At 42.8% G+C, this 23,301-nt stretch overlaps 1 protein-coding gene across 22 annotated transcripts in view; it reads left to right on the top strand.

The window, feature by feature from the left end:
* Cadps (calcium dependent secretion activator) overlaps nucleotides 1-16,049 on the top strand; it is a 447,247-nt gene extending 431,198 nt beyond the window's left edge. For 19 of the 22 annotated variants that reach the window (XM_021203711.2, XM_029541730.1, XM_029541728.1 and 16 more), the window contains 2 exons: nucleotides 11,947-12,051; nucleotides 14,812-16,046. In XM_021203711.2, coding sequence (XP_021059370.1) covers nucleotides 11,947-12,051; nucleotides 14,812-14,991 — 285 coding nt within the window. In that variant the 3' untranslated portion in view covers nucleotides 14,992-16,046. Of the gene's footprint in view, nucleotides 1-11,946; nucleotides 12,052-14,811 lie in introns of all 22 variants that reach the window. The other 3 variants (XM_029541729.1, XM_029541726.1, XM_029541724.1) reach the window with 1 other exon arrangement.
* Nucleotides 16,050-23,301: the final 7,252 nt, after the last annotated feature.

The raw sequence follows: 23,301 nt of genomic DNA, 5'->3' as shown, positions 1-23,301 counted from the left end.
CATGTAAAATATGAGTGTGAACTCAGGGTTCATGGCAAGGAACAGGAGGTCATGTCTCCATTCAGTTCTAAGGAAAGAGACTGAGATTTGCAGATGTTTTCTCTATGTGTAATGACACCACCCCCTCCCCAAGCCGCCGAGCAACTGAGCGCCGTTCTTTGATAAAATGTGCCGCAATCAGTGTGCTAGTTGCAGATTTATTCATATCAATTTTTGCAATTTATATATTCAGAGACAAGGTTGCTATTTCGTCAACTTTATGTTGGATGTCATAACGTCTGCGTCTAGAAAGAGAGGGGAGAAAGAGGTACGGGACTGGGAGGGCGAGCAGAGAAAGAAAAGAAATTAAGTCCGTTCCCGGGCCACCAGCTGGAGTGTTGTCAAGGAGACAGAGTATCACACTGTGGAGGGTCTGTGTCCCCTTTTGCCCAGCAGTCACTTCCTGCCTAGGCTGGGCTCTGGGAGCTTGAGGTCCAAAAGGCCCGTTGATGACCATGGTGAAGGAGTTTGGAACTTTGAGAACCATCTCTGTGGTAAACGAGGCCAAACCCATCTTCCCAGAAAATCCCTGGTGTGGCCAACATTTAGACTGGCAAGGCCTTTCGGCTCTGCCTTGTCACACTCTAAGATGTAATGAATGAGAAATAAGTCTCCTGCAAAATTCCTGCTGGCAGAAATGTGCATCTCCACCTCAGAACCTTCCTGAAGGAAGACATTGGTAGAGAGGAGGTAATCCTCCTGTGCCTGGGGAGTAAATTCTCCTCAGTGGGCAGTGCTAACTGCCAAGCTGGGTGCAAAGACCATTTTGAGGCATTTAAGAAATACATGATGTTTATTAGTATAAATGTTCCATGCAGGGTTATTTCTCAGTAAAGGGCAAAAGCTTTGCCTGCCTCTCATTATTAGCCTAATTCTACTTAATTGTTTCCTAAAATAAGGGCTTCCTGAGCACACATTCCAAGCCTTAATAAGTCTGTTGTGGTGAGTAATGCTTGGTGGGGAGGCACTGCCCTTTTGGGCAACCAGAGCTGACCCAGAGCTGCTGGATCAAACCTGTGCTGGGTAGAGTAGGACTTGGCAGGCGGAAGTACAAGGATGCTGAGATTTTCAGAAAATCTATGAGATGACGTGGCACACAGTGCAAACGAAGAGAGAGAAAAAAATGGGTCCTTTTCTGTTGCTTGGTTCCCAGTCCTCAATAAGGATAGCTGCAGATAAAGAGTCTTAGCCCTGGATTTCCATTACTGCTGTTTCACAGGCATAGAAGTGTTGGCCCGGTGGCACGTTTTAAATAAACCAAACAAATGACTGAACAAATGCTACCAGATTTGTTCTTCCTGCTTCACCCTCTCAAAATTCAACCTTGAGACACTGTCTCCATCCTGAGAGTGAATGTCCTGTATTTCTCTTAGATGTATTATTTTCCTTTTGGCAAAGCACAAGAAGGTGGTCCAGCTCAGAACATGTACATGAGTGTCTGGAAGGCGACCCAGTGAGTTAGAGCAGAGTGAGAAGCCAGGCATGGTAGCACACAACTGGAGTACCAGCACTTGGCAGGAAGAGGGAAAGGAAGATTTCCTGGACCTTGCTGGCTGCCAGCCTAGCTGAAAAGGGCAAGCTGCAGGTCCAGAGTCTCAAGGGACTAAGGCAGACACTGAGAGAGGGGACACCTGACCTCTTCTATCCTCACAGGCATGTGCACCTGTACACATATATCATACACGTGCACACAGTTTTTCAAAAACGATTATGCACATTGCTATGTATTGAGTTTTCTTAACCAAGTTTCCGTGTGTGTGTGTGTGTGTGTGTGTGCGTGTGTGTGTGTTTTAAAAGTAAAGTACATGACACAGAGTACACTACAGTAAGTGTTTTGAGCCCCATCATGTATAGTTCTGCAGCGTGATGTGGATTTGGCACTTTGCCTCGGTTCCTAGGACCCATTTCCTCTTTAACAGCTAGAACTCTACACATACTAATAAACCTTCAGTCACTGCCTTCTCCCGGACCCTGCCAACCACCACCCTACTCTCGGTTTCTAGACCCCTCATTTAAGTGACTCGCACAGTGGCTTTCGTGACTAGTGACTGATTTGCTTCGCTTTGCATACTGTCCTAAGGGAGCATCCATCTGTGGCATCTAACAGGGTCTCCCTCTCCTTCAAGGCCGCAGGGATCAAGCACACTCCGTCTCCCCACCCCACCCCCTGACCCACAGTGGGCTGCATCGACCTCTAGGCTATTGTGAATGAAGCTCGCTCTATCACAGGTGCTCAGACATCTCTCTGAGACCTAGCTGTCAGATTTTTACATCACTACCCAGAAGTGTATTTGCTGAGCTGTCTATCGATCTGTAATAGCGCTTACCCAGCTTGTGGGAAGAGTGGAAGAGTGGTGTTTGCATTCTATCTGAAGAAGCATTTGCAACTGAAAATTTCATTTAGAGCCTGTGCTTTCCCATCATAGGTGTTTCTGTCTTTAAGGAGATATCTAAGAGTCGATGTTTGACATCATTTTCTGATTCAAAGGTGACAAATAATGTCCAATAATATCACATTTATTAGGAAACAAAACCTAATTTTAGAGCAGTCACATATTCTTACAGATGACCACCCATACACCTTACTGAGACATAGCAGACAGGGAAGACAAAAAAGAGGTTTTGTGACATGTTGTGTTTTATACATTCTGGTTGATTTGGCAACAACAAAATCATTAATGGTCTAGCGTTGACTCACTTATATAGTTTGCTGAATCTGCCAACAGGTTAACCAAACCATGACCACACAGACACAGACACACAGATACACATGCTTGTTCTCTCTCTCTCTCTCTCTCTCTCTCTCTCTCTCTCTCTCTCTCTCTCTCCCTGAGACAAACATTTGCCCACATAAGTTGTGCTTTGAACTCTTTTGCTTGGTTGCTTTCAGAAAGGATTCCTGTAGACTCTGAGCTCTCTTCGTGCTCTCTCTACACAGCTAACACTGATGGGTCTGAGAAGTTTGAAGCAGCAGTGAATTAAGTTAAGAATGCTAATTTGAACTCACTCCTCCTTTTGATCAGTCCATTGTAATACTGATGCTAACAAACTACCTACGGTAGGCTATTTTTCTATGCAGTGAGTATAAACAGTTGAAATTTGTTCTTGAATAAATTGTAACATCCCTGGTTGAACTCACTTGTTCCCAAACTCACAGAGATCCCCCTGCCTCTGCCTCCCAAGTGCTGGAATCCAAAGTGTGCGTCACCATACTTGGCACCATGTAGGTCCCTTTAAAGGAGTCAAACTAATATTGCTCTCAAATACTAAACGTCATATGTAAGATTCTGTAGAAAATACAGTAGCAATATACATTTTAGAGAATTGTTTATTTTGCACCACCCCTTCCTCATGGGAAGATACTGATAGCAAACCAGGAATCAGATCCTCTCTGCTCCTCTGCTCGAAGCCCTAATGTCAGCCTTCTCAGAGAGCCCCACAGCAGTGCCTGGTGAAGACACGGCCACCTTGAAGAGTCGTGATAATCTTTGTAAAGATGTACCAAGGTAGGTTTTTATGCATTCAGACCATTTCACAGGTGAGGAGGTGGAAACCGCCACCCACCTTCAGTACAAAGGACACTGAGCATGTGAGGTCATGCCGAGAGGGTCTGAGGGTGTGGTCTGTAACCTCGAACTTGGGCGTCCAATTATACCTTTATGCTTTTAGCCAAGCGTCCCAAAGCCATGGCTGGGAAATACCCATTCTAAGAGCAGTTGTTTGGGAGGATTGGATCTTGAATTACAGCAACACTCAAGTGTGGCAAAAGACTGCATCTTTCAACAGTGTCCCCACTCCTGAAAGTGTTTGGATGATATGCCCTTTTAGAACGTGTTGATTTAGCTTTGGGGGAGCTTTGACAAATCCAAAAACTTGCTATGAACTACATGTAGTCTTTTAGTGTTCTCCCCACTTGGCAGAGATGGCTTGCACAAGCTGGATTTCTTCCTCCTACCCTCTGAATCTTTGATTAAGATCCTGAATAACACCCAAATCCTGGGACTGTTAGACCCAAGCAGCCCACTGTACTGTGGCTTAACAAAGCCATGGGGACTTGGGTAGAATTAAAAGAAAGCCAGGATGATGTGTTTCACAGGTTCTTAAATTACCCAAATTGTAAGGAATAAATATGCATTGAAAACTTCATTGTAAAATATTTTATTACAGTATTTCAATACAGCAATTTTAAAAGGTTGTGGGGGCTTTGTTTTGTTCTAACTAATAATAACTCACTATTGTCTTTTAAAAACAAAGCAAAGAGCTTAGTCACATAGGTGTGGTCAGGTATCATCTTCCTCTTTGACTCCTTGCCAACAGAAAATGCCATTTCTTCAGTAGACGAGATGCTAGGCTGGTTTCTCTTATGCATGGCTGTGCGTGGCTGGAGAAAGGTACTTTCCAGATAAAAATTCAAAATCCTCCAGATTTTCACTGTGCCTCTGCAGTCCAAAGGCATGTGTTGGTTACCAACTGATGCAGGCATTCTCAGAAGAAGGGAAAGCGACTCAGAAATCAGCTCTGAACAGTTTCCACTTAGGTTGATTAGTCTATCTGGGACTGTTGAAAGCTGCCTCCCCAGCACGCTGTAGGTTTTATTCCTTCTCTGTTTCCTGGATGAGGAAACTGAAGCTCGGGGAGATTGATGGGAATTTTTCTCAGGGCAGACCTGAAGGGTTGGGACCAAGTGCATTCTGTCAGCAGCCAGGTTGCACTAGGCGCCTAGGCCACTTCATTTCTTGTCACCTTGAGGATGAGGTGAGTGGCAGTAACTTAACTACCATGCTGTTGACAGTTCAGCTCTGATCTGCTTCGGTGGTTTGCTTGTCTGCATAAATGTCTCAAGTGTGCCTATTTCAAAGGATGTACATGCTTTAAAAAAATGAATTTACACCAGAGAGCTCTTATTATTGTTACTGAGACAGAATACACTGGATATATTTGACAATATCACAAGTATTTATTCAGAGGAAATGTGGGAAGATGTGCTTATTAATCCTGGGCCAAATACTATCATTTTTCTGGCTTCCTTTTTACGATGCTGAACTAAACATTATCCTCAATTATAGCACAGAGTGGCATGTGTGTGTGTGTATGAATACATATGTGCATGTGTTTTAATAAAAGCCATGTACTACAGTTAACAGAGGATCCATCAGTAAAATTTCCTTTAGAGGAAAAAAGCAAGCTGGACCTAGTAGTGTATACCTATTATCCCAGCTGTTTGGGAAGCTGACTAAGGAGGGCCCTAAGATCGAGGCCTGCGTAGGCCACAGAGAGTGCAGGAAAAGCAACAGCAGGGTTAGGCTTTGTACTGAGCTGGTCTTAGCAGGCTGAAAGTGACTCTCCTCTAGTGCATCCTGGCAATGCCTTCTCGTCCCTGAGGAAAAATAAAGTCCATCTCATATGCAAGAGTTCTACTATTTTGTTCTCTCTTTCCACTGAAGACTCTATAGTTTGTGACGTATCATTTCCAGGGCTGAACGTTTGTTTAGTGTTATAATTCTCCCAGCTATAAAACTCCTAGGAAAATTCAAGGCTGTGTTTTGCTAGTTATATTTCATTTGAAAACAAACTTCCCTTGATAAAGAGCTCCCGCAGCGATTGTGGAGTTAACAAAGTATCTAGATCTATATGAGTAAAGGAAGCTATGTTCATTCAGGCTAAGAAACAGCAGCCCTCACACCACCAGGTTTTTTCGATTCATTTCTCCAGTGCCAATAGTTGTTCTTCCCACCAATGCTACAAAGCCACTGAGTAGCTTGCCACGACAGCGTCCCCAGGTCCCCATTATCTGTGCAGCCACTTTCTATGCTCAAGAAATGGACATTCTTTTTCACTCTCAGCTAAGACTGGGCTCCAGTAGAAACAGGCTCAACAGCATTGTCCTAGCCATGTACTTCTGAGAGACCTTCAGGACTTACGAGCTTGCTGTGAGACACCTGGAACCTAGAATTGACACTGACTCTGTGTAGCCAATCCTTACCTTCTTAGCAGAATTGAATTGAATAAAAACAGCTCATTCTGATTTGGTGGTTAAAACAAAACAAAACAAAACAAAAACAAAACAGAAAAACAAACAAACAAAATCCACCTTCAAATTACCTTAGCGTTTACTAGTTGTACATCCTTTTTTCACATATATGGGGCTGTTATTAGTTGTTTAATTCAACGATTAAACTGTATCATGCTTGTATATTCTGTGTAGGATCCACACATAGTGCGGGATCCTTGCTCCATAAACATTGATTGTTTTTGCTAACTCTGTGCATGCTCTTGGGAATATCTATGTGCATGCCTGGGGTTGTATATTCATTATTCTGCACAAAATTGTGCTTTTTGGCAACAGGTACTAAAGACAAGTATCTGTAAGACCAGACTCGCCTGGTCTGTTAAGGTGTTTGCATAACTTAAAGAGATAAATGATCTTTGTGTTACATGAGTGTGTAAATGCTCTTTCAGCCTAGGTACCTGGTTTCTGCCACCATTCATCTGTGACACGTGGCTCATTCCAGAAACAAGTGTACCACAAACAGCAAAGTCTCTATAGGACAGCAAATGAATTCCAGAATTGAGACCAGAATTAAGACTTATAGCCAGTCATGCCAGTGCTTACTGTGTATCTCAGTATCCTAGCATCAGGAGGCAGAGGCAGGAGGATGGCTGCAAGAAAGAGGCCATCCTGGTCTAGCAAGTACAGGGCAATCAGAAGTACAAGAAGAGACCCTGTCTTTAAAAAAAAATAAAAACTGGAGCTGGAGAGACTGCTCAGTGATGAAGAGCACTGACTGCTCTTCTAGAGGACCTGGGTTCAATTCCTAGCATCTATATGACAGCTCACAAGTGTCTGTAATTACAAAATCTGGCACCCTCGCAGACATGCATGCAGGCCAAACACCAATGTACATAAAATACAAATAAATTCATTTTTTAAAAAATTAAAAAATAACAAAATCTGTGTGGCACTTACAGTGGCAGAACCTCAGCGGACACCATTCCAACATCAGTCTGTATTACTCAATGGGTTTAGCCAGCTCTGAGGGAAAAGCCTGGTTCCATGAGCCCTACCTTCTAAGGCATCAGTTATTCATCTTATCTGTCAACTCTTCAGATTTTTAGGGCATGGATTTCCCATCCATCCATCCAACCACAGGAGAGACCTAGAGAGAGATGTTGGAGTCTCTTGTCCTTGTAGAGTATAGAGTTAGAGAGAGATGTTCCAGTCTCTTGTCCTTGTGAACTGGAGTGAGGGGAACTAACAATACACTTTAATATTTGAGACATTCAAAAACTCAAAATTAAGGTACCAAAATCCTTGATGAATATCATGTTTTTCAATGATGTTAGCATGTGATCCCGGTCTCTCAGGACCCTGATCCTGGCCCATGTTGTAATGGGTACAGGCTTCATGGTAGAATTGTCAGTATGCTTCAGGGCAGCATATGTGGCTTGAGAGATCTGAGTATCAGTGACCTACACTTCTGCTAGAAATGAAGCAAGACAAGAACTTTGTTCTACACATTAATAAAGTCTCTGTAAGCGAATGCAAGCTTATTGAGCACTCACTGTGTGGCACTCGCTCTGGTGGGCACTATGCATAAATTATCTCCTAATGCTCATGGCTACCTTATGAAGTTGGTACTGGCGTTAACCCAAAGAGAAAACTGAAGGTCACAGAGTTAAGCCGTTAATCTGAGGCTATCCAGCTAACAAGTGGCCAAAACAAGCTTATACTTTACCTATGCCTATAAGGTCTGAAAAGTCATTCATTCTGGGAGGCCTTTTAACTCAAGTCTTCAACATAAATCAGTGTTGGTTTAAAATGTGCTTAGGGAACCAAAGGTAGTTTCCTAAGTTTAAGTAGAATCCCATTGCTTAGAGCTACCCATATGTTGCTTCAAGGCTTATTATACACATAGTTCCAGGACCTAGGGATCGTTTCTTCCACTGCATGACTTTCCCAAACAACTAACCCTCTGCCCCTGTGTCTTGTTATCTTTTAGGTTGAGAGACAGAGATTGAACAGTGGGGAGTGAGGGGTAGTGATGATCGGTGGTGGCAGGGGCTGAGGCGAATGCAGTGGTGGTACCAGCTTTGTTGTCTACTAAGTATATGCATGAGTGTGTCACAAGCCTTCTTTTAATTACTCATCAGAAGAATCCTATAAAAGACAAATGAATCCCCACTTTCATCAGTAAACCGAGTCTCTAAGGATGAAAGTCCTTACTCAAGGTCTTGAGTTCATATGTGTCTTAGGGCCAGCGTTCTTCAATACTGCATGCTAGAAAGCCATGAAGCCGCATCGCCAAAAAGACCTGCAGCCCAGGTTGATGTGGGAGGATCACTTGAGCATGAGATTTAAGGTCAAACAGACCACTTTGAAAAGTGATGACACAAATGACGGCTGTAAGGCTGGGTGACGCAGGCATGTGGCTCGGCTTACTCAGACTGCATGCAAGATTGCAAGCTGAGAGTCTGCCGGCGCAAAGGAATGAGTTCCAGATCAGCCTAGTCCATTTGGTGAAAGCTTGTCTCAAAGATAGATTGGTAGTGGGTAGGAAAGAAGAGAAGAAGCAAGAGGAGGCAGGCAGTATCCTATTGGCCTTCTAGCCCCTTACCAAATAGAGCCTTGGACTCAGCTGCAGGCAGCCCACAGGTCAGAGCTGAAATGAATATCTTTTTGTGTTCTAGCCTTCCCCAAATGACTACGTGGCAGATGTATTTCAAAAGAGTCCAGTCTACAGGCAATGTTCCTTCTTTGGCATGTGTTTAGGATTAAAGTAGCCTTGTTTGAGACGTTTCAAATCAGTAGCCCTAAATTAAGGGACAGCAGATCATGACTATATTCAAAATAGTGAGTGTTGTCAATTCCTAATTCTTCTTCCTCGGACCTAGAGCATATGTTACCATTAATGCTCAGGTGTTAAAATAGTTCCAGAAGAGGCCTATTTGTATGAAAGACAAAATAAAAAATAGGGAGAACTCCAGCTGTTTTATAAATTTTCTCTTTCAAAGAATCATTACAAATCTGCTGCTGCATTGGGATTGGTATAAAACACAGCTCTGGTGAGATTCCCTCCTCTGGGACCTGCTTTCCTAATTCATGTGCTATCCCCAGCTGGAGACCTGGAGAGGGATGCAGCCACTCACCTCTGATGACCCACAGATAGGGGAGACTGCATCTATTTCAGCACCGTTCCCATGTTGGAGACTCCCACTTCCTGTATGATACTGAAGTCACTACCCCTCTCTGGGCCTTTGTTCCCTCCTTTCCAATGGCTAGGGAAAGCCCCATCACCCCCTAACATTTTAAAGTTCTAAAAGGCAATACCTACTTCTTTCTCCCCGATATCTAAATGCCTTTTGACGCCCATGCTAGAGAACCAAGTTAGCACTGGCTGGGCCTCATCTAAAAGCGCCTCCGATTCCATCTACTGAGCATAAGGTTTGGAAAGAACTCATTTTCTCCCTTTTGCCTCTTTGAATGTGTAGCCAATGGGGCATCATACATTTTTTTACACTTCTCCTGCTAGATGTGAGATTCAGGAGAAGATTGGATGTTCCAGGGTGTTCTTGCTGCTGGGATCAATGCTCCGATGCATCAATCTCTTCTGTATACACACCCTCCCTCGCCTTCCTCAAGATGCAGGACTGTTGACCTTTTTAATCTGTATTTTTAATTCTTATTTATTTATTTTGCTATTTTAAAGCCATTTATGAGAGTGAGAACTTCCTATGTAAAATGGAAGGGGGTGCTATATTTTTCCCTGAAAGGTGGCACGTCTCTCAGTGAAGAGAAAAAGGCAGGATGCACCAGGCTTGCTGGCAGTGATAGAAGCCAGCGCCGGTTTGCCTGTTGTCACAGCCAAAGAAAAATGCCACCTCTGCCTAGAAGCCAGAGTGCCACACTTCCCTTTTGTGTCCCAGACATGTATCTATCACAGGGCTCTCAGCACGTACATTTGGACATGTAGTCACTTGAGCTGTTTGAAGGTCACCCTCCAACCCCTGGAAGGACAGATAAGGACAAATTATTCCTGGAGTATAGAGGATTACATGTCAGCTACAGAGAGTGAGTTTAAGTTTGAGGCCTAGGCAAACCCAGGAGAGCCCCTAGCTGCTGAAGCAGTTTAAAGCCACATGCTCACCTGTGATCCAATACTTGTCCTGTCCCCAGAGCAGCTTAACAAACCCAGATGCAGTAGCAGCAAATGAAGAATCCCAAGGCAGGAGGTGCCAAAAACACTCTCCACACACAACCACCACTACCCCTCCCTAAAAAAAAAAGTTTCAGAAAAAAAACGTTCTCACCCCTAGAGGGGAAAACCTGTCCATGCCTGAAGCAACTTGACCCTTACCAATCAAACCCCCTCTAGAGAGTGAACTGCCCATCTCAGTAAGAAATCCCCACCCCCAGCCGCCTGCTCCCTGCAGAGGGACAGAAGGTTCTTACAACTGACAGTTTCTCCCCCATGATCTTTAAAAGAGCAGGAGCTGGCTGTGAGGCTGCACGCTGCCTGCCTCCGTTGGGGTAGCGTGGTCCCTGTTGAGGCTGGGCTCCAAGGAGAGCCATGCTTGGCTCTGATGAGGAAGGAGCCTAGATAAGAAAGATGCAAAGAGGGCTTCTATACGCCATGGCTGCGACTCTGTAGTTTCTTGCAAGGTGAAACTTGGCAGTTCTACCTTGCAAGTAAAACCCCAAATTAATTTTTTTTTTAAAGAAATTAAGTCAGAAACAAGGCTTCAGAAAAACTGTGAGTGTTAGGCGTAAACTGATTTTGGATGATCTTTAGGTGAGAAAGGGTGGAGCCACCATCAGAAACATGTTTTTATTTATGCTTTTTGAATCCCCACTGGTGTGCGATGTGTGTGTGCCTGTGTGTGCTGGTGAGTGTGAGTGTATGCGTCGCCTCCGTTCTCTGCCTCCTCTTTTATCTTCATCTTATTTTCTGCATCTTTCCTGTGCACAGTTCATATAGATGTCACATAAATAAGTGTATAGGTCCATCCACACCTTTTCATTTTATTTGTAAATTGTTTGGTATAAGCGGCAGAGCGTAATGAAACCTGGTGAAGTTTAAAAGATTAGATTTTTTTTTCATACTGACACTTCATAACACTGTTCATATGTCTCTGAGTGAGATTTATGAATATATGAGCAGTACTGCAAAATTATACTGCACCAGAGACTTCCTGCACCACAGGGGTGGCAGTCTAAAGTGACACAGCTTCAAGCATTTTTCACAGACAAGAAGCAAAATTTAACCCCCATAAGGGGAAGTATGATTTCAACAGCTTGAAATGAGCTCATTTGTAGATAGTTTTTTTCCCCTCTTATATTCCATATTTTTTTTTCTGCTAAGATTAAAACAGATTGCACAGCTAATGCAAGGGCACTTAAATGCTGCCCAGAACAGTTTGGCCCTTAAAGAGAAAGCCTCATTTGCTGTCCATATTAGGAATGCCCCAGTCAGACAAATGGTCGTAAATGCCCACCCCTCAGTTCCTCAGACTCTCCACCTGGTTCTCTGAATTGCACGTGGGGGGTGGGGGCCAGGGGTCATTCTCAAAGGTTAGGCGCCAACGAGGGCATCCCTGTTCCTCTTCTGGACCTGGAGATAATGCATTAGGAAATGGACAGAGCCTCAAGTCACACCCTAGTGAAGTGGACCAGTTCAGACAAGAATCAGGAGCACAAGAGACAGCCTTCAGACATGTACCCCCACTAGAGCTAGTGTGGACTGAGCCAGTACCTCATTTGTGTGAGTTGATGGTCTCTGCGCTCTCCAGTTCTGTTTAACCCTCTTCTCTCCTCCAGAACCAAACAGGTGCTCAGATGGGACCTGTTCCCTCCCTGCCCTCTAGTCGCTCCACGACACAGGGCCTGGAGAACTCTTGTCTCTTTTTCAGCAATGGTACAACAGCTCCATGAATGTCATCTGCACCTGGCTGACTGACCGGATGGACCTGCAGCTCCACATTTACCAGCTGAAAACCCTGATCAGGATGGTAAAGGTAAAGAACAGGGCAGTCCTCTGGCGGCTGTCCTCTGGAGGGTAGCTAACTGAGACACACTCCATTGGCAAGCTGCACAATGTCCAGATCACAAAAACCCCTGTCTACACACACAACAGGATGACTTCTAAGACAGCATTGCAGTTAACTTCTTACTGAGACATTAACGGCAAGCTTAGACTTTAAAGGGAGGGGTGGGCATTGGTATCTTTGTCTATATTGGAAAACTATTATATACGTTTGCCACACACAAAATGTCACAGAGATTCTTGTGCCTTTGAATTGCACTTTTGAAAGCTTGCTTTGGGCACCATTATGTTAACTGCATAAATCACCAATTTCATTTATGGTTTAATTAAATAAAATTTTGCCACAATTAATTTCATGGAAATATTTACCCCCAGCTATTTCTAAACATGTTCTGTGATCATTATCAGAATGCAAATCAATATTGTTCTCATAGTTAATTGAAGTGGTTTCTCTTACAATGCCTGTACACAATCAAATGTAAAAGATGACGAAGGTGAGATAACATACCCTGGGAGGAGCTCTTTCCCCTGTTCTTATGTGTGTGCTGTGGACTAATGATAATTATTTCAGCGTGAAATCGCAGTGGTTTACATGAAATAATAAGATCACAGAAGGGGGTAAATACGTTTTTTGATCATTTCAGTTTCCATTTGATGCCTCGCCATAGAGGGTTTTTTAAAATGTTCGTATGCAAAACTCCTATTCAACACGCAGAGATCTCCATTAAAATATTTTACTAATAAGCATAGCTGAATTCTCTTAACAGTTTGCCAAAAATCTCCCCTACCCTGCTTCTTGGCCTCCTTTGGATTCATCCCATCCCCCTGAAGGTACTCCTATATCCCAATGCTGACTAAAGCCCAATTACCATTTCATTGTGTGTAATTAAGGAGTTATTATCATTTGCATATGATCCCACAAAGCCCCCACCCGGCAGAAGGTTATAGCCAGTGTGTAGCTGCCGCTATTGTAAAAGAAATATCTGCACTTGAATGGCACACTCAGCTTAATTTCCTCGGTTTTTTTTTTGTTTTTTTTTTTAAGTCAGTTTCTTAAGGCAAGTTCACTAAGCACTGCCAGACCCCCTGAGTTCCTTTTCTTGATATAAATATTTCCTTTCTTCTTTTCTTTTCTTAAGGTGTGTAGTATATAGGAGATGATTTCTATTTGACCCTTTTCTGACCAGGTAGACATAAAAAGAAAAACATCACAATTGAGTATTTTCAGGTTATCTTTTCATAATGGCTATTTCCAGATCTGTGTCAAACACTAGCAATATTTGAAGATAAAAATATGTAAGAGAGGAGGCTTAATTTTTGCCATCTGCCAAAACAAACAAACATGCGCAGTCCCGAGCCACAGAAAGGAAGTGTTCACTTTCTCCAGAATGGTGCTCATCTTTACTACATCCTCCCAGGGGACCGAGCCAGAGTCCTCCAGCAGCCACACAGGGCAAATTCCCATGGGTTTCCAACTCTCTTTCCTGCCTCAATAGACACTCCATTCATTTGTTCATTCATTCATACATACATACATTCCGCATCCAGAAAGCTGTACTCCTTCACCCAAACCTAGGTAGAGGTTAACTGAGCTCTCCTTAATACTACCAAGGTAAGGATTCAAATCTGAGTAGCTATTCAAATCCAAGGGCTTCATAGAACCACACTGCATTCACTGATAAACTCCACAGTCACTGCAACCTGTGACTTTAAAAATGGATTGATCTATTGATCCCCTAACTGCATTAGATGAACTATTAAAAATACAAATAATGTGGGAGTCCTGTTGAAATACATTACCATTCTGTTCTCAGCCCTTTATCAAGTTTCCTGTATCAACAGGTGAAACAAGTGGGGACTTAGCCTCTGAAATGATAGGCAGTGTCATGAAGAAGCTTGTTGTTAGAAAGACCATTACAAACATGAACTAGGCAACAGCCAGGTACTTCTGGTCATGTTCAATTAATGCCAAGGAGGCTCCAGAAAATAATCCTTAGGACCCCTAAGGAAATCTGAGAGAAATGGCCTGAAGGAACAAAGAAGGAGCTTGTGAGACTGCAATACCAACCGTTCGTTATTCTTGAAAAAGAGCCAGGTTTCTTCCCTGAGAACATAAAGTTGTGAACGAAATGGATACAGATATTTCCCAAGGAGATGAGATCTGAGTCACATGCCTGCAACATATTGATGAGGCATTAGCGCTCCATCTTGCCCATCTTTGTGGCTGCCTGTAATAGGTTTCATATACCAACATGCATATGTCTATCTTGTGGATGAGACAGAGGGACGTGGCTCACACAATTACAACAGGCAAAAATCCTAAAGACTAGACTGCAACAGAAATCACAAAATACCATAATCAATTGATTCATCCATTATGTGTATGTTAGGGCCCTTTATCCTGTCGATCACATTGTCACAATAACCTAAGAGAAAGAGTAGACTGAGGGAGGAGGAGACAAACAACCATGGAGCATTTCCCTTTGTGGAGCTGAATGAACACAAGCTTCTGTTCTTTGCTTTGTCTCATCTAATACAGTTTGTCCTGCCACGGTTTCTCGTTTTCTGTCATTTGGTTGAGTCTCGGTTCTCAGTCCAAGTGAAATCTGAATGAAGCGGCTTTTACTTTTCAATTCATAAGATGTGACACTTAACTGAAAGTCATGACTCTCACCCTTGCGCTTGCTTTGCATCCCCTCCCTCCTCACCTCTTTATCTTTTGTTTCCATAGAAAACCTATAGAGATTTCCGATTGCAAGGGGTCCTGGATTCCACCTTAAACAGCAAGACCTACGAGACCATCCGAAACCGTCTCACTGTGGAGGAAGCTACAGCGTCAGTGAGTGAGGGTGGGGGCTTACAAGGTATCAGCATGAAGGACAGCGATGAGGAAGATGAAGAAGATGATTAGACCATTCTCTGGGTCCAAGAGTCCATTGCGGTGGAGTCCTGTAATCAATGCATGTCTTTAGTCTGTTAGTTAAACCCATTAGGTAATTTTCTGTCAATCACCATCCCCATGAGATGTTTACCAATACAATTACCATTTTAGCTGCGTGGTACCAAGATTAGCAAATGGTTTCCTGATTTCTGTGTCTATATGTTTACAAGCAATATGGAACACCATTCTTAAACACTGTTCATGGGAAGAATACATAGTTCAGCTGCTAGGTGTGCCCCTTTTGTTAGCAGAACAAAACGATGCTTCATCCTATACTGCATATACACGGATGGGAAGTGGACATGGGAGCAAGTGTGTTTCCGTGTCTCTGTTTCATGTATGTGGGTACCCGGTATTTAAATTAGTGCATAAATTAATTCAAGTGCATAGAGCTGCTTGGTTTTGGTCTCTGTTTTGTTCTTGTTTTATGGGAAGGGAAAAAAAAGCACGGTCCCAACAACCAACTGTAGCTTTTCTCATCCCCTAAAACTAAAAGCAATGGGCCACTTGTGTCCCAGCAAACCCAGCTTCGCATTTATCCATGTAGTTTAGTTCCCCCTACCAAAAGAGCTACATATCAATGGATTAATTATTTTCATTGTCATAGCAAGGGGGCCACGTGATCAGGACATAGCATCAAGTAAGGTTCAGACCAACTGTCTTCTGTGAAAGTTTATCCTAGTAAATGTCACATTTTGCTTTTCTGTTTCAATAACTGTATATGTAAAAAACAACTTATTGAAATGACAACCCTAGACTATAAATGTATTTATAATAAGATATGGATATTTCCTCCAGTAGACTGTAACCATAATTTCAATTATTTTGTTCCACACTGTTTTTTATATCTGTCATGTACATTGCACTTTGATCTGTAACTGAGCGACCCTGGGGTCTGCTATAGAGCTGTTTCTTTCTGTGGAAAGTAGTGGATCCATCTTGCTTTTTGCCTTATATAAAAGCCTACAGTTGTAAAAGTGTGGGAAACTGTGGCTTCTCAATAAATAATTATTCAAATGTCCTAAGAATGTGTGTGTGAGCCCATCGTCTTCCATCTCCTTTGAAAGCCCACTGAAATATAAGAGGCAGGAAAAAACAAGGGGGGAGGGGAGAGGGTAAGACGGAATTTTCTAGAGCATTCTTGACACTGTTGTCGAAGAGAGACCGCCTAGAATTCCACTAATTCAGGATCTGATGTTGGGCAGATTATGCTTTGCATCCTAGGATAAATAAGGGTTTGCTAAGCAAGTGAGTAGTGTAAACGAGAGGAATGTTTCTCCTGTATGGAGAGAAGGCCAACAAACTGTTTTTAAGCACTACTTTAACAGCAGTGTTTGCATTCAAACAAAGTGTGTGCCAATTATATATGATTCTTATGTATTTGTTAAAGCCTTTTCCTTCAAGATTCTCTAAGACATGGAGTATCCTTCTCCATCCCCAGCTCCTGTCAACAATATAATCACCTGGGTTTGAAAGAAATTAATGTGTCCCCTTGCTTTCTTTATTTGTGTCTGTCACAAACGAGGCTGACCTCTCTTTGGGACTAAGACTTAGCGGAAATGACTGCTTTTCCAAGGAAACAGGGTAGAATGGCTGCCAGTTGTTCTCAACAGAGCAGCTCTCCAGAGGACACACTCCCACTGTTTACTTCTTCAGATCTGCAGGAACAAGGCCTTCCTGCTCTTGCTGAGTGTACAAGAATTCTCATTACTGACCAGCGAGGTGTTTTCCATAATTTACCTCACTTAAGTCTCTTAACAAATATGAGTCGAGCACTGTTGTTATCCTCATTATAAATGAAGAAATTAAGATCAAAGGGCATGTGGGCCAGATGTGGCAGATCACACATCTAATCCCAGCAATTGGGATTTAGAAGTAGGAAAACCAGGAGATCAAGGCCACCCTCAGCTACACACTGAAATTAAGGCTATCCCAAGGCAGCATTGACCCCATCCCAAAGAAGCACAAAGGATTGGCTAATTTACCCAAAGGTACAGAGTTAGGTCAGGCAGAATACAAAGGCAATGATTTCAGACAACGTTTTTGTTATATTCAGAGTTGCAAAACTACAAAACGTTTTATGAAAGAATTACAGACAAAGCTAAAATGTAAAAAGTAAAGAAGTATCCTGGCATTGAAAACTAGGGGTGCAGGGTGCTGCTAAGGATCACTGAAGAGGAACTGTGAATGAACAGGGTATGAAGAGGGCCGGGCTAGAAAGGACTGTACCTCCAAAGTCATGGGTGAAATGAAAAATAAAACTCCTTCTCAAATACCATGGAGAACACTGCTAAAAGTGTCCCCCAGCTTAGCAGTGCAGAGAAAGGGTGTGGGGCAGAAAATGGCACAAGAAGAGACCAGGCATAAAACCCTAGCCAAGTTTAGCCCTCAGGTTACCCCTGCCACAAGCACAGATCAAGGGAAAGAGCTCCAGTGTGTTCAGTCTTCTCTTTTAAAACTAACACGCGGAAGAAAATAAATCCTAAAATGCAGCTCAGTAATTTATCCCAGCATGAACACATTCACAAAACAGGTAGAAAGATTCAAGCAAGAAGTAGAAAGCACTTCATAGTCCATGACGAGACCCTGACCTCCCCCCACCTCTCACTTACCAACGGAGGCCCACCCTGATTCCTAATGTGGAGAAAGACTTTTCTAGTCTAACCTTTTATGGAACCACAGGCAGAGGACACATTTGCTCACATATAGACGTTGCATTGCTGAGATGGCTGTGGCTCATTCTATCACCACATGGCATTCTGATATATGAATATGCCACAAGGGATTTATCCATGTCAAACTGTCATTTTCCATGGAGGGTGGTCATAAGGGCTGCTGCTGTAACGTTCATTACATATCCTCTGGGGCAGTTGTTGGGCCACAGGGCAAACATATGTTTATTTTGGGAAGATGCTTCGAGCTTTCAACCTCACCAACAGTGCTTCAGCATTCCTGTGTTTCTCCTGGGCAAGGCTAAGTGTATCAGTATATGATCTTTCAACATTCTACTGAGTGAGGTTTAGTGGTTCACAACACTGGCTTATAAAATTGGAGTTGATTTCCTTTGAATATAGCTATTGGTGATTTGGTTAGCCTCTTTCATGCAGTGTAAGTTTGAGTCTTTCCTTTTATAAAAGGTGAAAATTCTAGAATCAAGTGAAGGCTGTGGAGATAAAGAAGATGTCGAGGAGTGAATAAGGTGATGGGAAAGCAGTCCTCCTACCAATCAATACACACATCATGAACACACTCTGTTCATTCCCACTGCTGAAACCACCTCAACTCTCTAACCCATCTCCTCTTAGCAGTTGGGGGAATCTTTTGAAAAGGCAAGTGTAATTTGGGCCCTCCCCTATTTAAAGTTCCCTATCACCTCCAACCTTCCTCTCAGAATGAAACTCAAACCCCTTAAAGCAGCACACAAAGCCACATCAGAGGGAGCCTCTCCCACAGCCTGTGTTAGCCCTGCTACTCGCTGGGATGGCCCACACTTGCCACCTCTCACTGCTGCTCTGAACTTTCCTCCCACCTGGGCTCCCACCCAGTGATGTTTTTTCTCATCTTTCAACCCTCAGCTAAATTAGACCTTCCCAAGGAAGCCGTTCCAAACTCACCTCCAGTGTGACTCCTTAGTGTGGCTCTTCACCCTCTGCTGCTCTCTCCTGGTGGTACCCTGGCTGCTCCTGAGTAGGTTATATACATCCCTGTGTGTTTCCTAGCTTCTCCACTTCTGGAAGATTTGCCTGTACCAGATTCCCTACTCTAGCTCTAGTGCCGTCATAAGCAGAGACTATTGAACAAAGGGGGAAAGGAAACAGATAGAGAGGACCTGATTGAAAGGATACAGATAGAGAGGACCTGATTGAAAGGATACAGATAGGGAGGACCTGATTGAAAGGATACAGATAGGGAGGACCTGATTGAAAGGATACAGATAGGGAGGACCTGAATGTTCTTCTCTTAGAATCCTTCCAAAGCCTCTTTTTGAGAAATGGTTCAAGACTCAGAGGAGGGAGAAGGAAACTAGGGTTCATAGAAGAGGTACAACTAAAGAGCAGTTTGGGGGTGGGCAGAAGAAGAGACTGCTAGGGGGCGGGGTAATAAGCAATGGACTGTTGTTCTACAGAGGTGAGTTCCCAGAACACGTGGCTGCCACTCAGCAAATACCTGTTTCCTCAAAGCATTAAGAGCCGTGCTCCCAGCCCTGACTGGGACATCTGTATTGCACCATCTCTCCCACATTACTCAAGGAACACACCCAAGGCAGGAATAGAAACATTGCGTGTGACAGAGGTCAGGGTTGACCGCTGTGAGATATTATCTTCTGAACATGGCACGGCCATTGCCCTCATCAATTCAAGTAGGTATGGTTGCATGCTTAAGACTTACACAAGATCAAGCCAGTCAACACTCCACTGTGAACAGGAGAGAGGGTCACAAGACCCTACCTCTGATCGGGGAGCTTTTCAAAACCTATAGCTGCTTATGGAGGAAATGTCCATTTTCTTCAGTGGTTTGGTCCATGGTAGGTTTCCCGTGCTCCAGTAGATGGCCCTACATCCATGTGCATATAGACAGCATTATACTAACTCCAAGTGCTATAAAGGAAGAACATAAAGAGGAAGGAGGAGGAGAGAATAAAAACCGGCCAAGAAAGAAGACATGGAAATTTGGAAATAGGACATGACTGGGTTCTGGAATGAGTTAAAGGAGGAGAGTGGAAGGTGGATATGGTCTAAACACAATATATTCATGAAATTACCAAAAAAACTGTATAGTTTTAAAAATATGCTTAATGGTTTAGGGGCTCCTGCTTAATGGGACGGTGTATGTAGGAGCTTGGGACACATTGTGCTGAGAAGAGGACATTAGGGTGTCTAACATCCTTTAATTTGGATTTGTTGATCTAGATAGCCAGCAGCTAAGCAATGCTTTTAATTTTTTTCACATTTATGTTTATAAAATAGAGGACTGGAGAGATAACTCAATCTGTAAAGTCCTTGCCTTGCACATGCAATGAACTGAAGTCCACTCCCAACACCCATATTAGGGGGGAAAAAGCCAGGTATGATGGCACATTCTTATAATGCCAGTGCTGGGGGTGGGGAGTAGAAATAGGTCAGTCCTTGGGGCTTACTGGCCAACAAGTTAACCTCAAAGCCAGTGAAAGACCCTAAGTCAGAAAATAAGGTGGGGACTGGGAAGATCGTCATTAAACCACTCACCATATGAAAATGAAAGCCAAGTTTCTCATTCTCATAATCAATTTAAATCCAGGTGGAAAGTCTGGTGTTCTCAAGATGGACAAGGGAACCAGAGCAAGTTGGCTAGCAAGACTAGTGATATTAATGAGTTCCATATTCAATTGAGAGGCCTTGCCTCAATAAATAATGTGAAAGAGATCAAGGAAGACTCCTAACATCAATTGTGGTCCAACACATACACACACACACACACACACTCACACACACACACTCACACAGAGACACACATATGAGACTACATGAGTGACTATACATACCACATATACATACAATTAAGACAAAAAAACCACAATAACAAAAACAAGGTAGATGGCAAGAAAACAATGGGCTCTACATGCACTCGCACACAAAAATATGAGTGCACACACACACACACACACACACAAGGAGAGAGAGAGAGAGAGAGAGAGAGAGAGAGATCAAATAGGACAGAATTACATGAAGAAAAAAATCAGTCTTATCCCCATTAGCCTCTTTCCCTAAAGTAGCCATTGCTAACAGATGGTCAGCTACTCCCCCAAAGATGTCTACATTATACAAGTATATTAGATATATATTTGACACATATGACATAGATTTATATAAATGTTAATCATCCTAAGTCTTCAATTTTGTAAAACACATTTTTCACTTGTCTTTATAGACTCCTCAGCATGCCTACCCATATACACTTTCTATATACTTTACTAATAGCAGTTCTGCATTTAAGGACTCCTCAGCATGCCTACCCATATAGACTTTCTATAGACTTTGCTAATAGCTGTACTGCATTTAAGGAGACTTTCTTGTCAAAGAAGAGACAGGATCCAAGTAAGGCAAAATGGAAATAAGATTGGGATGGATCAAAACACAGTGGAGGAAATGAGCCATCTGCGGGAGTGACCCAAGAAACTGTTTGAAAAATGTGTGACTAAAGAATTTGTGAAATACCCCAAAGCCGATCACAGTCTAACTGCGGGATTACAGTTGTCTGTTTATGTGTCTGTCTCTGCTAGACTGCCAACTACTTGAGGTCAGGAACTGTGTGTGCTAGTTGGGTGCCTAGAATTCAGTAGGCAATCAATACATGTTGATTGAATTGAAGGAACAAACATCAGACCTAAGTATGATCATGACCCTAAAAGCATAAATGTACTATCATTGGGGTTTTTGGTGTGTGATGTATGTATATGCATTGTGTGTGCATGTATGTGTGCCCCACAGCTCCTGATGTGGGTTCTTGCCTTCTTCCTTGTTTGAGACAGGGTTTTTTGTTGTTTGCTCATCATGGTGTATGACAGGTTAACTTACCAGTAGGTCACCAGGAGTTCTGTCTCTGCATCCTATGTTTCTTCAGAAGCACTGTGACTGGCTTTTTGTGAGTCCTGGAAGTTCAAGCTCAAACTCTCATGTTTGTAGAGCAAGCATTTTACCCACTGAGACGTCTTCCCAGGACCATGGTCTTTTTGTTTTCTTTAAGTATTATGGTAGAAGACAGAAAACTATGCATTTTACCACAAACGTGACTTGAATTTCCCATGCAGGATTGAACAACCATGCTGGCGGAGTTTGTGTTTCTAGAAGAATTTTAGAAAGTCGACCAAACAACCAGAGTTATATCATTACTACTTAAACACAAAGTTTAATAAGTTGATTTCTTTTGAATGAGACCCAAAATAAGTGTGTTCCTTGTGGCTAGCTTCCACCAAATACATGATTAGCAAATCTGAAATGAAATCAAATTATGCACATTTTTGCAATACTTGTTAAACAATTTTTCAAAATAAATATTCATCTTTTATTCAAGGGTGTTTTGCTTCTTCGTCTAAATACTAAAATTATCATTTGTTTTCCTTTCAATGAAATCATGCATTTCATCCATAGTTATAAATCTGCTTTTGTTATAACTAAGCAAAACAGGCGAACAGGGGTGGCTGGGGTGCCGTCTGTCAGCAGAGTTCTCTACCCTAATGACAGAACATTGAAGCTCAAAGGAAAACACTGAGCAACAAATTAATCACAGCCATCAGCTAGCGGGGGATAAAACAATGACTATTAGTTACATGATGCCAAAGGAACGGAGTGCAGAGGCACAGTCCAGCAGGAGCACACAAAGAAACTTTCTTAGCTCCTATAATGATGGTGGGAGGACAAGACGGTTGGAATCACGATTAGGTTGGCATTTTTTCCTGCCTGTCCATCAGAGAGAAGCTGGCTATGCTTTCTAGGTGAGGAACAAGATGGAAAATAGTAAGAACCACTCTGCTTAGAGCAGGGAGGGGGTGACTGAGACCATGCACACTACAGAAGCAGGGTTTAAGGGGAAAGGCAAAGGCAAAAAATACAATGGTAAATACTGGCGCTTTTTGGAGCAAATGAAAGCCCTGTTCAATGAGCAAGGTAAGGCCATATCACAAATCTTAGTGTTGCTACATTATTGTGAAGGAGACAGATGGCCTATGCCCCTTACCTCATCTCCTCAGACATGTCTTGGAACCAACCTCTGAACATCACAAATGCCCCTTCAGTATTTCTGGCTCAAATAGCAGTTGTTAGCTCTGGATTGATGAATACTTTCTTAAATTAAAAAGTACGCAGCAAGATGATAGACTAACATGTCACGAGACAAGGGAACACTCGAACCCCTCAAACCTTCCGCTAAACAATTTCTGGTTTGTAATGCATTGGAAATGAATCTCTATGTAGCTTATGACAGGGCAAGGCAGTGTCCAAAGCTCCAAGTGCTAAGATCATTCTGATCAAAGAATTCTGGAGAAATGAAGGTCAACTCTCAGTTCCCAAATCCAGAAAATGGGTTTCTTTCTGCATTGTTAGCCACTGAAACCATCTCTGATCCATTTGTTCTCCCCCTAGGAGTCAAATCAATTCCTTATATCTTCTTCATTATAATACAAAACGTTGTGCAGTTTTAAGAACTCTGAAACTGGGGGGCTGGTGAGATGGCTCAGTGGGTAAGAGCACCCGACTGCTCTTCCGAAGGTCCAGAGTTCAAATCCCAGCAACCACATGGTGGCTC

Source organism: Mus pahari, chromosome 8 (genome assembly GCF_900095145.1).
Source record: "Mus pahari chromosome 8, PAHARI_EIJ_v1.1, whole genome shotgun sequence".
Classification (NCBI taxonomy): Eukaryota; Metazoa; Chordata; class Mammalia; order Rodentia; family Muridae; genus Mus; species Mus pahari.
This window is presented reverse-complemented; position numbering and strand designations above follow the sequence as displayed.